This window comes from Protomyctophum parallelum (assembly GCF_964188405.1).
Source record: "Protomyctophum parallelum genome assembly, chromosome: 15".
NCBI lineage: Eukaryota > Metazoa > Chordata > Actinopteri > Myctophiformes > Myctophidae > Protomyctophum > Protomyctophum parallelum.
Genome location: NC_139710.1, coordinates 42,252,506 through 42,267,928, shown reverse-complemented (window position 1 = coordinate 42,267,928; position 15,423 = coordinate 42,252,506). Strand labels below are relative to the sequence as shown.

Sequence of the window (15,423 nt, the reverse complement as noted above, 5' to 3'; positions counted from 1 at the left end):
GATGTAGCCAAATGTTTAATATATATATATATATTTTTTTAGACACAATTTATAGTGTCTAAAATGAACAGATTGATACTGTCTTATACACCTATTGGCAATTTGGCAACTTTATGGCAAGCAACCCAAAGCATCGTTTTAGGCTACGCAGAACTAAACTACAAACCCCACAATGCAAAGCGGTCACTTTTCGGGACGGGTAGAGAGTAGAGAGGTGATGCGGATGGCAGGGGGAGCCAGGTTTCTTTCACACAGGGGAGGATGCGCGTATAGTATACCGACACTGAAAACGGAGAGTCCGGAATCGCGTAGCGCTGCTGTGCTGCACTGTTTTGCACCGGAATGACCAAAATAGTTTGGATTTGTAGATGTAATCTTCTTTCAGCCAAAGGAAGTCGCACCTATGTATCGGCGTTTTGTGTTAAGGGAAGTTGATCAACTTTAGTATATAGTTTTTCGGCGGCGAATGGACTTTTTCTACCGTGAGCGAAACTGTTTCGGATCAACAACCGCTACGGCTGCCCTCGCTTGACTCGCGGGGTCTAGTAGTAGTCATTACTTGGATTTTTCCACGGTTTTAACTAAGGCACGGATTCGATCTTAAAGGGAAAACAACGCGGTTCCATAAAACGCCACCATTTCATTTCAGAGCGCATATATCTTTACATTTCGTTTCACCCCCTCCGCTAAATCCTTGGGTTTTACGGAGCGTGGAGGAGCACACATTCTTTTGATGCGTGCGTTGTTTGTACTTCAAGAGAAGTTGGTAAAAACATGGTCAAACTTGCAAAAAGTTGCTGGTTTTGAGTAGTTACGCTACTCTACGTTCACGGAACACGCGATCCAGTGTGGATATAGCAGTTGGTTTTCTTCTTGGAGGGGAAAGTTTTCAACATTAAATCTCAGTCTGCCAGTTGTCCCCCGGCTGGTCAACGTAGCTGTTCTACACTGGCTGTTCTACAGCCCCCCGCCAATAAGGTGAGTTTTTTATGCACTTGATTGTGTTCATTTCATGATTGTGTCTACCGTGTGTCTGTATAGTGGATGATCCTATTATTATAAATATTTCTATGTGTTTTACTTTTAGATAAGCTTCTGGTTCTCTTGAGAAAAACGAAAGAATGTACACTTTTATTTAATTTAATTGTCATTTATTTGATTTCAGCAACACCCCAAAATATAATTGCAGTCCTCAAACTTGAGAGACTTGAAAACATTTTTTGTTATACTGTTTATTTATTAAAAAATAAAATAGTCTGCTGTCTTGCTGTGCTGTTACTGCTGTATTAACACCTCAATCCCCACGCTGGGGGGCTGCATGCTAGGCCCAAACTGAGCACTCCAAACACACAGGAAAGCCCTTTCTTTAGGTTAATAGTTTTATATTTCAAGTAATAGCAGTAGCCTGCTAGAGAGGTTAGGTAAGTTACTGTAATGAATACTAGGCTACTCATCCCTTTTTGGATGGGCTGCATTATCATTGAAAAACACCCAAAGACATCCACAACACATTGCTCAAAGGAGAATGCACGTAACAGAGTTATAGTAGAATCAGTTGTGTTTGAGTAGCTCTCAGTATGCATTGAGAGCAAACTAGAACAACAACCACCACCATAAACTATAGGTTTTAGGCCTAATTAATTGCCTGTAAATGCACACTCTGGAATTGCTCTTTTGTGAACCTCTTCATGGGGCTTGAGTTTTGAAGCATTGTCATGATATGTGTTTTCAATTTCACCCTTAGGGTCTTTGTCAAGTGATGCCAGTCATGTCAGTAGTAGACAGATGGTCTGACAAAACTCTGCTTCTTTGTTTTCCTGAGCCTAGGCGATAGTGTGAAACTAAATGAACGCTAACACAATATCATTTGATACAAGCTGGATACATTCAGGGAATTCAGTGTTATGCTTTTTTAGATACTCAAATGGCACAAATCACTAAGCCTGGCTTCAGTGAAATGATGTGTGGACTTCTGTTTTGTTTCAAATATTTTAAAATGATATGGAGAAAATAGATAGTTGAGGAAAGGGCCACCATGGGGAAGTGTGGAATTCTTCTGCCCTTTAATTTTCTAGGCAGCTCAACTGGCACAGAAATGATTGTTTGTATAATCATACCTACATCCAGTAAGTCCATGGAGAAAGACGTGGCTAAGGTGTCCCATGCTTCATATCCGAGCCTGAATGCTGTTTGGTCGACATATGATTAGGTTTGGACCGGTGGTTTTAAAGCTTTTTAGAGTTGTGCAACTCATCAAAGAAAGAAAAGTGTGCTAGTTATTATTCTAAACAGCTCTTTAAGGAACATGACGTTACAGTAACATTTGTACAGGGTGGTGTTAGGTTGTTTTTCAATTGATGTGTAATGTAAAGTTGATTTGGTGTGAGAAAATTAGTTGATCACTGGTATACTATCAGCCAGGGTTTCAAGTTTCATTATTATTGGGACACCCCATACCAAAAAATGTCAAACTCTGGCAGTACTGACATGCAATGTCATTCAGTCAATACTGCCATTCAATTTCATTAATGTGACGTCATATGATGCTATTGGAAACCTACAGACTGACTCTGATGAGGAAAAACCTGGAGCTTTTTTAGTTTTCCTGAAAACAGTAGCCTGGGGGGAATAGTCAAATGGAGTTACTTGTGCTGAATTGCACCATCATGGCAAAAACAGTATCCGTGCGCCAGCCGCCTGGCCTATTCCTGGGAATGCAGGATTGACTGGGGTTGGGCTACAGAATCGGAGAGCTGAGGAATTTTATGCATGGATGCCATTGAACAGTAATTATGGGGCTGGCCACACTTTGGCGTAAGCCAGTAACCGGTGTCATTGTATGATGACAGAAGGTAGATGTATCTGTCTTCCATGTAAATATCCACTAATCTAAGCCCTCTGATTTGGCTGACTTTCAGATATGATGTGATCCCTAAAGAACGTAGAAAAACAACTAGGCTTTTCCCTGGTGTTTGATCTCTTTGGGTATCTATGACATGGTCCGAAAATACTTTACATCACGTGGTCTCAGTGAAAACAGTCTGATACAGGGCGGGGCGTATGGACCGAATTGATTGGCATTTTCTCTGAGTTCGCACTCGCTACTAGGCTTAGTCGGCTAGCAGTTTGCATGGGATATTTGCAGTCCTAATGGCTAAATATGCATATGTTGACACTAAGGGTTGCCCACGGCCACCTGCCCCTGGCAGGTAAATAAAACTTTGGGGCAGGTGGAGTTTGCTTTCAGGTTGCCCGACCGAGCAAGTGCTCGTTTGAGAGTGGACACAACCGTCTATAAATACAACACCAGATATCTGTCTAAAACACCTGAACGTGGCCAGAGTGCTCTGTCTTCTGGTCTGTTGAATGTAAAATAAGAGCACCGTTTACCTATAATGTGCTGTTCACTGTTGCTACACTTAAACAATATAGTGTGTACCACCACACTCATATTCATATTTGGCATAAAAAGTTAGGCATTTTTATCGCACATCCCCAGAAATAATGGCCAATTTAGTGGGCATGAACTTTGGGCAAGTAGAACATGACCTGTACTAACCCGATGGCAAGTGCCTCTGAGACCTTATTATCAACCCCTGCTAAATATGGCATTAAAAAAATATGAATTTCTATCGAATATCTTAGTTAAAAAATTTTTTTAACAGTAACTGTTGTTGTGGCAGTCCCGTGATCTCCCCCAGTTACCAAGCCCCCTGTGTCCCAACTGAGATGCTCTAATCCCCGGCCAAAAGTTCATGATGACAGACTGGGAGACCCAGAGTGCATAATAACGTAGTGATTTTTATTATTTAAATCAATAAGCATACTACTTAAAGCTGCTATAAGCAATAATATGTCAACATTCTAATGACCTTTAAAAATGAGAAAAGGTCAAAAATTTACATATTGCTTATAGCAGCTTTAATTATTGCTATCGATCTATATAGCCAATTCTCAAACATTTAGAGAAGTTTTACCTTCACCATTACATTGACTGCAGCCTTACAGAACCACTCACTGCTTACTGACTCAAGCTTTGCAAATCTGAATGCATTCAGGGCAGGCACTGTCCGGTTGCATCAATAATTGGTCTAACTCAAGTTGAAAATGTTTTGCTTCCAATACAAATCAAAATCCCAAAGCATTTAGCTCTGATGTTTACAAGTGGTATAAATGTGAGCAAATGATTTTCCACTTTCCAATGTATACGCATTATTCAGTGATGCAAATCACTGAAGAATGCATCCTTAGACTCACTAAATTGAGAAAGGATGCAATCATTGTCTCACCCTCTGAGGGTCCTGGGATGCAATACTGTACTCAGTACTGTACTCTAAAGTCATTGAAGTAGGACTTTCTCTGGGACCCATCTAAAAGACCACCCCTGGGTCCCGGGAGCCATTACATTGAAAACCTATTCACATCACTGGCATTTACTTTTGAAAGTGACCTAACCTGTGAGAACTGATGACCTGTTTCACTCCCTTGATGGGAGTGAAAAGTTGTCTTTGAATATATGACAGTTAACAGCAAATATTGGAATTGCATTTTTAATGAAATATCAGCCGATATCCTATCCATATGCCACCGATATATTACTAGACTAAACCAAATTATATAGGATGTGTTTTTGTGATGTTTGTTCACGTTTGAAAAAATAATGCATTTGAATATTCAGAACATCTTCTGTTGTGAATGGAGCATACTACAGCTCCTCTCCATTTAGATAATGGGAATATTCCCTCCTTTGTGTATTCATCCGTAACAACAATGTTTGAACAACATTTAAGAAGAACGTGAGTGGTGGTATTAACCACAATCAAATCCGCCGTTGTAGTCAATGGACATATTATTTGAGCTAGTTTGGCTGATATATATCAAGTGAGAAGAATCTGAAATGATTGTACCTGCACACTGCCGCTTGCACGTTCAAGAGAAGTTAATAGAAAAAATAATTTGCCCCTTTTTTCTCCACAATTTATCGTTATGCCGATCAATTCCTCCACACACACATTTCTGCGTGTTGGCACTGCTGTTGTACCCAAACAGACACTCAATAAAGTTTGATACACCACTGTGGATTCAAACCCTTAGACTCCACAGTGGTGGGCAGGTACTTCAGTACACTAGTGATAGGGGAAAAAAACTTTCATTTCAGTGTTCGAATGATTTTGTCCATGTTCATGGCAATGACCCATTCAAATAATTTCATCCACATTCAATGTATCTCTTCTGGTCCCAGTGGAGCTCATGGGCTACTATATATGTCAAGGAACCAAGTATCTTAATTTCAATTTAAATTGCAATATGCATGCATGTCTGGTCTAGTGAAAAACTCTACAGCACCGCTCTCTGTCTGTCGTGGGAAGAACAACGGGGGGACCGTGGACTCGTGGAGCATGAACGAAAGCCTGAACGTAACAGTTTCAAGAAGTTAACTAGTGTCTTCACGAATAATTTAGAACGAATCAGTCGTGAACATCACTACTACCGAGCGCCTTTTTTTAAACCACTTTAAACCTGGAATCTCTATTTTGGCCATAGGAGAATATTTTCAAAAGGGTTTATTTAATTTAAAAAGTAAAATATTATTATTATTTTGTTTTATATATTTTGCACTTTTTGACAAAACAACGGTAATAGGTGGTCTAGGACTCCAAAATCAGATCAGAAGTCACCGTGAGCACACAATGAGTGCATTCTATGTGACTCATGTATAGTAAGCCACAGGTTGAGCCAATGCTTCGACGTGAGCATAGCATGACAGAGCATTCTGTGTCCCACACTTGAAGACACTGTTTTCATCTCCCTCAATTATGGACTGTTGTCTTAGTGGTCATGTCGTGATGAGAGCCCAGGGAACGTGGTCGCCGGCTGCATGCTCTTTGGACTTCCTTCTGTCTGGCAGCAGAAGTGGATTATTGGATCCTGCCCAAACACTGACTCACTGCTTACAGGGCTGGGATGACCAAGCTGCTTTATCCCCATGGACCCCATGATCCAACTCAGCTGCCGGAACACTGGCCCATTCTTGGAAAGTGAAATTGAATTGGTTTGTTAAGAGAACACAATAAGTGTTTTAATGAAGGACTCTCACAGAAACCACTAGCTCCTCAGAGAAATCAAAAAGCTTGCATGTCTTGATGGCGTAGACCCAAAGTTTATTTTAGTTGTCATACATTCTCACTGTCCTAAGTACATCAAAGTTTGTGTTTACTGAAGGAGCTTTCAAAGTTTTTTTTAGTTGATCTTAACCCATTCTTGGCGGGAACCCCTTTTGGTGTTTTAAACCTTCTGGACGGGAACCCCTTTTGGGGTTCTGTACAGTATGTACATTATTCGAAATTATATATATTTTTTGATGCTGCTTTATACATATTTTAAGTTTTTCAGAAAACTTACTGTACATCATGATTTAGAAGGCCTCAGTCCAATTTACAATTTAGGCATTTAGCAGACGCTCTTAATCCAGAGCGACTTACATTTAAGCAAGAACAAAAGCATGGGAATACATCACATAAAAGCATTTATCAATATCATGAAACATGCGTAAGCTAAGAAAGTAACAGTGGAATATCTATATAATGAAACTATACATACACTATACATATAAACTATACATATTTACTACTATGCTATACATATGTACTATGGCGTGCTATGACTATATACAATACAATTATAGTGCTGTCTACATAACATGCTATAAGTCTGTGTCAAATGCTATCTAAGCCAACAGAAATGCTATCTAAGGGGTTAGGGTAAGTGCTATGGGCCATGATGGAGTCTGAAAAGGTGGGTTTTCAGGCTACGGCGGAAGATTGGGAGTGATGCTGCAGTTCTGACTGCAATGGGAAGTGCATTCCACAGTTTTGGAGCCAGAAGGGAGAAGAGTTTGGGACGTGTGGAGCGTTGTCCCGGCGTTTTTAGTGAGGGTACTTCCAGTTTCCCTGCGTTGGCTGATCTGAGTGCGCGGGAGGGTTTGTAGGGTTCAATCATACTTGTAAGATATGGGGGAGCCATACCTTTGGTTGCTTTGAATGCCAGCATCAGAGTTTTGTATTCTGTGCGGGCAGCGACCGGGAGCCAGTGGAGGGAGCGGAGCAGGGGGGAGACATGTGAGAATTTTGGCTGGTTGAAGACCAAGCGAGCTGCTGCATTTTGGATCAGCTGGAGAGGCTTAAGTGCACATGCTGGTAGGCCAGTAAGGAGGGAGTTACAATAGTCGAGTTTTGACAAGACTGTGAGTGTCAAAATGTACCTGTAATGGATTTTAGAGTGTACCTACACTTTTCAAGTTTGGCATGTCATCCAGAGTGTAGGAGCCTACAACCAGCATTTGTTTCACACAAGTTGACAAGCATGGCAGCAAATGGTGTTTGAGGGTCATGTTGGGTTTGGGACCAAAACCAACTGTTAGGTGATAGATCTTTGAGTGTGGAAATGATGGCTTGGCGGTCTCTCTACAGGGGTGTCATATAACAGGCCGTAGTTTTTTTTGGTCCTTCACAAATTCCTCAAGGGGGATTATGGGGGTTAGGGGCAAGTGTTAATCTCAATGGCCAGATGCTGCAGAGGTGATGATGCGAGCAGATGTGCATCTGAGGTTCACCCGCTTCTGCAGTATGCCCATTTAGACTGTCTGTCCTTAACCACAGTATGTTAATGACAGCAATGACATAATCAGACCAAGAATGGTTTGAGTAGCCATGGAATAGACCAAATTTTGTATTAAGTTTTTTTTAAAGGCAAGGCAAATTAGTTTTGACCTAAACATTATTTGAGTCTGCAAAAACGAAAGATTGTTATTTATAAATGTGTAAGGCTCATTCACTATGCTTGTGGTGTTATTTATAAATGTGTAAGGCTCATTCACTATGCTTGTGGTGTTATTTTCTTATCACATAGTGTGTGTGCACAGTGTACAAGTAGGCCTAAATACTTCTAGTACTTTCCTTGAACTTTGTGAAATTACAAAACGTTTTTTGATGAAAGCAGAACTGTTTCTGTGCCAACAAAACAATTGCAGACTAGTGCTGAAGTTTAGTTTTCTACAGCATATAACCTGGTCTTAATTATTGAAACTAGTCCTTACCCGTTCTGAATATATGAACAGCAAATGATGTTCAGTGTGGGTAATGTGTTGTAATAGATCACATTACTGATAGGGGGGAATGGGGAATTGTTTACAGATGGTCTTGGGAAGTTAGGTTGGGCACAAAAGTAGGCTAATTAGTAGGCTACTGTAGTTTCTTTTGCAAGAAAATGCTGCAGTACAATCATAAGTATACCATTGATAGCTTGGTATTGTGGCTGCTTTGGAGAGGTTATCCTTTAAGATGAATAATCAGTTGGATAAATATGATTTGAAGTGGAACGTGTTCCTCAGTCATGTTGCAGGTCCTTTGGTGTGATCCATGGTCAGGCAATGCCCTTTTGCTTGTTTATTGTATTAATATACATAGTCCTTACCCGTTGTATGGACTATTGCCCCCCATAAATATATTTAATTGCTCTTCATTTTAACTTGTATAATATATTTGTGTCTTTTTTGTGTGAATAGAAACAGCACTATAACATGAAAATATTTGTATAAATGCATGGTAGGGAAATGTTTTCATGGCAAGGACTGTAAAATGTACACTTATTAGCCCACAGACCCCCATTTGAAAAGTATGAAAGACCCCAGTTTGACATGCAGCACAGAAAGTATGGGCTGTGGCACAGGTATTCCCAAATGTACAGTGTGGGTAATGTGATGTAATATATCATATTATTGATATATGTATTTTGAGGAAGAATTGCTTTAATATAGACTTGTTCACTGGAAATGGAAAAACAGTACATCATAGTCATACATAGAACTGAAAGTCTCAAACAGTCATTGTCATGTTAGTAGTGTAGTAATTGCATTTATGGGGAGATGAGTTGTTCAGTACCCCCCTGGTGGCCGCGGGGGGTACTGCGCCCTGGGTTGGATTATAATTTCATATAAATGGGTGATGTAAAAACAATATCTGTACAGTAAATACGACAGTTGCGTCGGTAAAAAGTAGCCTAGCTGGATTGTGGGAGCGTGCAGATTTATTTTGGCATGGAGAGATGTGTGCTAATAGTGTGGCTCGGTCGGAGATAGACCACGGACAAATAAACGGGTTTTTATTCACTAATAAATTCATTATTAATCTTATTGGAAAAATGGCTTCGTTAAGACCTCCATATTATTATGGTCAATGCCTGTGTGAAAAGTGGGAGCGATTGGTGCAGGCAATGAGGAGATAAGTGTTTGTTTCTGACAGACAGACAGACAGACAGACAGACAGACAGACATTCGCTCGTTTATAGTATGATATTCAGTCGCCCCCCCCCCACCCTCTGTTTTTGAGGTAAAAGTAAAAATGTGATTCCACACAACACGGATCATAAATAGTTTTCGACACATTACCTCAAAGCTACAGTTGTTGTTTTTTTGATAACTGCATTAGGGACTTTTCTCTTGTATGCTCATTCAACCATGTTTGTTTTATTCTTTTCAGCCTAGCACTGTGAGTGATCCAGTGCTGATGCACCAAAAGTCTGAATGGAGGTCCACTCGCAAAGAAGCCAGCAGCTATAGCTTCCTCAACAGGATGCTAGCGGGGCCAAGTATACTGCTGTTTCTGGCGTTGCTCGCCCAGATCTTACCGGCCCAATGCCGGCCGGCCAGTAATGATGAAGGTAAGATTCATTACTCCAGTCTTTCTTGTACTACTCTTTGTAAAGTACATGTCTTCTGTTTACTTAACTTAAAGGTGCTGTAAGTGATAACTGTAACTGTTTTGTGATAGTAATCATAAGTGTTAGCTCAGCACGGAACCCACCCAAAAAGTCTCACGCGTCTTATTGGCGAGAACATTCACACACAAACATGTGCGTGCACTAGCACATGTTTGTGTGCGACTGTTCTCGCCAATCCCGGCCAAACTGGAACGTTTGGTCACCCTAGTAATACATAGGCTCTGTGTATTTCTATGAGCTGGGGGGGGGGGGTATCTTGACCAGTGTGAGCTGTATCTTGACCAGTGTGAGCGTAGTGTGTGTGATCAGTGAGAATGGCTGAATTCATGGATGGGAAGAAAGACAAGCTCGAAAATACATTTTCAGGTGGGTTACAGATTTCACCCAAACAGGAGAGAGAACCCCACAAAGAGCATTTTTCAGCTTGTGCTCGTGTTAAAAATGTGTCTGCTCATTCCTTTGTTTCATCAATTTCACTTGTGTATCCTGTTCTCTCTCCTGTTTAGGGGGTAAGGAACAATGTGAATTTTTTTTCAATAATAATTTTATTGATTTTATGACAATGACAAAGACAAGACAGGAAAAAACAAACAAAACAAAAACAGAGAGCTCAGCTCAGACACGTTGTGGAACAAAGGACACAGTTATACACATATACCCATTACCTACATTGAACCAAAAAATAATATACAAATATGGACACATTCAATTTGGTGCTTGAAAGTCTAGATGGGTTAACAACATGGAGGATCCACTTTAATTCGCTCTGGATAAAGAGCATCTGCTAAACGCATAAATTGTAAATTGAATGGTTAAAATCGGTATTCTGACCTGAAACTATTTTCTGTTTACTAAAGGATTGGAGAGACTCAGGTTGCTGAACAAATCCTGTTGCAATGATTGCTTTAGGAATATAGAGCTATTTAATACTTACTTTCACTTAATGAATTGTTAACTCTCATTAATCCCCTTGTTTGTAAATGTATTCTTATTTTCTCATGATTAATTGAGCTTCGTTGATGGGATCGAAAGGTAGATGATGTACATATATTGTCATTTAGATCACTGTTTCATTAACAGTGGGTCGGTACCCATTTGTGGGTCACGGACCAATTTTTATGGGTCACGACTCGAGCAACTCGAGTCTGGAGTCTTCTCCTACGTTTAAAAATGTATTTATTTCAAAAGATTAGTTTTTAAATAAATACAAATGTACATTAATTGTATAGATTTTAAAACAAACAAATCTAATAAATGCTATAAATAATAAAAATTAAGAAGTAGTGAAAATGGGAATGAAAATCGACGGGAATGGGAATGAAAAAGTGACGCATAGTGTGCTTGTAGATCTGCTATTTTCACTAGTTTTGGGTCCCGGGCAAACGTCTAATCTCTCTTTTGGGCCTCGACCTGAAATGTTTGGGAACCACTGATTTAGATGGTTATTGGCACAGTCCTCTGGGGATAAGTGCTTTAGTTTTAGGAATGTTATCTCATTTTGTCTCTGGTCTTCTGGTAAGATCTGCTTCTTTGTTGAGTAAGTTATCCCCCCACCTCCATTTCACTGTCTGGTGTTGTTTCAGTGGGCTTTACTGACTCTGGCTTAGCTAGTGAACTGTTGTTTGCAACTAGCAGCAATGCCCTTTTGTCCTAACTAAATCTAAACTAAACCAAATTCTTATCGGCTTGGCAAAAATATGAAAAATGTGAAGCTGGTTTCAATTGTTATTTTGCTTTTATCGAAAAGGTAACTGAAAACTATAACTTAAAGTTTGCTTTAATAGGAAAAAGGTTACCCTGGCCGGGTGGTTGCACAAGTTCAGACCTCAAAAGGGGAAAGACACATTGAAATTGAATCCTTAAAAATGTGTCTCTTGGAAGCAGTCCAACAGTGTAATAGCTGCCTGGACTTGTGGGTAGATAGTTTTTGGATGTTTACCCTCAGCAGTCGGAAGTGGAGCCCAGCAAAAAGAATATGATAAAGCTCAGCATTATAATTAGAGTAATTATGCACGAGGGTCTCTCTTGGGCTGTGAGCCCTAAAATAAACTTGCCATGGCTGTGTTTAAGCCAGCAGTGGAACAGGGAGGAGTAAATGACTCCCATCTGCAGCCCGAGGGCAACTGCCTGCCTGCTCCTCTGCTCCTTTTGTAATGAAAAGGTATTTGTTGTCACTGAGACAGGAGTTAACTGCCAGGAAAACTATAAATTAACTGTTAAAAAAAAAAGGAGGTAGGATGCTACTGAGTCCTCATCTTAAAAGATAGGGTTTCTGAGAATAATATTTTTTCGTTTCTCTTCTCAGACGAGGCAATATAGCGCAGCCCAGGGTGGGGGGGGGGGGGTTGGTTTGGTTTGGGGCAGTTTGATGCATTGACCCTCCACCCAGTTCTCAATCACCAAATGGCCAGGTACTATCTCCGACCAATCCCCCTCCCCCCCCCCAGCCTTTCCTCCTGCTTACCCCACCAATTCCGCTTGGGAATGCACCCCCGCACCCCCCGCTGGGTGACGGATGGCTTCAGCTGTCGACAAACAATCACAGCAGAACCATTTGGTTGCATTCCTTTTGTCTCCAGTGGTGAAGCAAAATGGTTATATGGAAATGGTTGTGTTTATGCGTGCCCCTTTTGTTTGTTTTCTCTTGTTTTTTGGTTGTGTGTTGTTGACATAAGAAAAGGGCATTCTCTCAATCAATTCAGTTTAATTTGGGGTTCAGGCCCACCACGACTACCATTCTAATGGTCGGTACTCCCTCCTCCTCGGCCACAGTGCCTTCATTCAAGGCATATGTTTTTATCTTATAGTGTGGCCTGAGATTAGAGCTGGTTAAATCATGAGACGGTGTGTGTCTAAAGGGAGGAACTCATAAATTTTAGGTAATTTGGGGATCCCAGCAGATTACTTTGAATGTGTCATATGCTGCCAATCGAAGTCACAAAAAGACGCTGACCCGGTGAAGAAAAAATCTACAGCTGTCATAGCCCTAAGGCAGACTTGTCTCAGACAGGAGGGCTCAGAGATGAACTTTACTATTAGAGATGGATGGAATTAAACTGATAGTGAATTTAGCTTAAAGGCTTGGTTTTCCAGTAAATAAGGCATATTGTAAATGCAGTGTAGTTCATTCATTGTAATGATACAAGAATAACTTTTAAGGTTCATGTCTTACACCACAGGGTACCCCCCCTGTAGAGTGCTAATTCATGGTGATTGTCAATGCCTCATTTAGGGATGAAAACATCCTCAATTGGAGTGCTTTTAGAAGGACACTTTACTCAGAGAAGGTTTTGGGCTTGCTAATAGGCCTTGTGCTATTCTTTCACTTCCTGCCAGTCCTGCCTATTGTCACTTATCAACACCCCCACCCACTACTCCCCTTCACTCTGTTGTGGTCAAATCAGCAGGGGAAAACTGGCCCTCCTAGTGAATTTTTGTCTTTATGCCATCACAGTGCTTCTACAAGCCGGTCTTTACTGCACTCAACCATCACTCCAGCAAGAGCAGGAAATCCCAACAGTCATTCACGCGGCATATTGCTTCCTATCTTGAAGCCGAGAAGGTTCCATAGACTGGCGCCAACTTGCTTTAGACCTTTTCATGTGGGTTTTAGTCAATCTTGGAATTTAAAGACTCACATTCTCCCGTAATTCAGAACCTTATGCTGCCCGTTTTCCTCCTTGACAAAACCCCTTTGTATAATTAGTATGATTTTAAAGCATGTCAATCAATTTTTCCAAATGGTTGGAAGAACCCATGAGAGCACTGTTCCAGCTGGGTTGCTTTTAGAAAATATGGCCCAAAACCAGGTTAATCCGATCACAGGATCTGGTTCATTAATTCAGCTGAAACATCTGAACATTAAAAGAAGGATGTTACAAAACTAATATTCAACTCCATTTGAACAGATGCGATTACAAATGTTATGAATGACAGATAAATAATGAAGTTACATGCCCCTAGGTGTGTGGGCTAATAATTAAATGTAAAAGAAAAACAGTTTTTTAAAGATGGATCATCTTGCGACTGACGAGTTTTTGCGACTTGCACGTTTTTAAAAGATGGATCGTCTTGCGACTGACTTTTTTGAAAATTCCTTTAATTCAATAAAATATATAGTGTCGTGGTTGTTGTAACCTGAAAGTAGACGATGAAGGTGAAAATGCAATAATTGTGCTCTGAATGTCCTTGAAACTGTGGTGGTTATACCACCACAGTTTTGTCTTACTGCACTTTTAAGTAGGTTGTCACAGAAGCACAAAGGATTCCAACTGTGCTGTACAATGAAGCCACAAGCAGAGAAGAATTATGGCTTTTATGGGCTCTTTATGATGTCTGTCACTAGATTAATAGCTGGAATGTTGACACAGCCTTATCAGTGGCATCAGCGATTTTAGAGGGCGAGGACGAGGAGCAAAAACAAACTGGAAATGGGCCCCACGCACTACACAACGCATGGAGAACCAGCCGCGTGGAGCTAGCTGGTGACGAGGTCGAGGTTAGATAGCTCTTCCTCCCATCACTAAATGCTTCCCCGTTTGCTTTGCTTTCCCCCTCTTTTAGTTTTGTTTTGGAGGAGAGAAAGTTGATCCTACCCCCTGGCCCCCTTTCCTGCTGGGATTAAGGGCCTGTCAGACATATGTGATCCAGGAAATACCTTTACTAGACCCAACTGGGGTCACCATAGCAACTGGCACTAGAACCTGCCGCTGCAGGCCCTCTCTCTCGCTCTCTCACTCACTCACTCACTCGTGCACATGCTCTTGTGCCCTCCTCGCTCTCTTCACCCCCCTCCCCTCTTTTTATTGTTTAGAGTCCTTTGTTGTGATGGAGGGAGGGATTACCGTGATCGGGTTTGCCAGCGTTGTCCTGAGGTTATGCTATATGGGTGTGCTTCCTGTTTTGAGCAGGAACGTTTATGTTACAATCACACAGAGTCCTACGCACTGTGCAGTTTTTTCATTTTGTGTATTTCAGGGTTTGCGTGGTTCTCAGAACGTCCCGTCTTGGGTTTGTTGTTGATCACTGTGTGGTGGCAGTTGATTGCAGTGGGTGTTCGTTTTTTTGTTCTAGTGTAATGTAAATTTGTGAAAAACAAGGAATGAATTGGATATTTGAATGTGCCTCTTTTGACCATGGTATTCTCACAAAACATGTTTTAGAAGCATGCTATTAATTGGCATTTAATGGGAGGGATGTTTTTTTCTTCTTAGTATGAAAGTTCACACTGTTGGTTGTTTTGTAGAGTGAAGATCATAAGCCAGTTTGCCGGGCGCCGGGCGCTCACCCACGATCTCTGCCTTTGTCACCGGACAAACAACACCATTGTGATGGACAATGTGTCAACATAATTGGGTTACACCCCCCTCTCTTCCACTGTGTAGTTACTGTGAACAGGGGGGCTCAGGTGTCTCACTCTGTGATACCCCCCTTCCCATCTGTATCCCTCTAATTGAATTTCACCATCCTTTCCCTGGTAGCTCATTGCCAGCCTGACGATTGGGCCTTGACTAATTTGGGATGCGATTTAATTTCAGCAAGAGGTTAGGCAGGCACCACAGTGACCACACTGCACTGAGAAGGAACCATGGCTCCCAGGGTTGGCTTGTTTACCGCCAAAGTTGGCTTGTTTTGAGTTGCGTTTTT

At 41.1% G+C, this 15,423-nt stretch overlaps 1 protein-coding gene across 2 annotated transcripts in view; it reads left to right on the top strand.

Moving 5' to 3' along the window:
* The first annotated feature begins 245 nt into the window (after window positions 1-245).
* Window positions 246-15,423, top strand: part of fgfr1a (fibroblast growth factor receptor 1a) — a 39,223-nt gene continuing 24,045 nt past the window's right edge. For both annotated transcript variants that reach the window (XM_083784848.1, XM_083784847.1), the window contains exons 1-2: window positions 246-978; window positions 9,537-9,717. In XM_083784848.1, coding sequence (XP_083640974.1) covers window positions 9,564-9,717 — 154 coding nt within the window. In that variant the 5' untranslated portion in view covers window positions 246-978; window positions 9,537-9,563. The remainder of the gene's footprint in view (window positions 979-9,536; window positions 9,718-15,423) is intronic.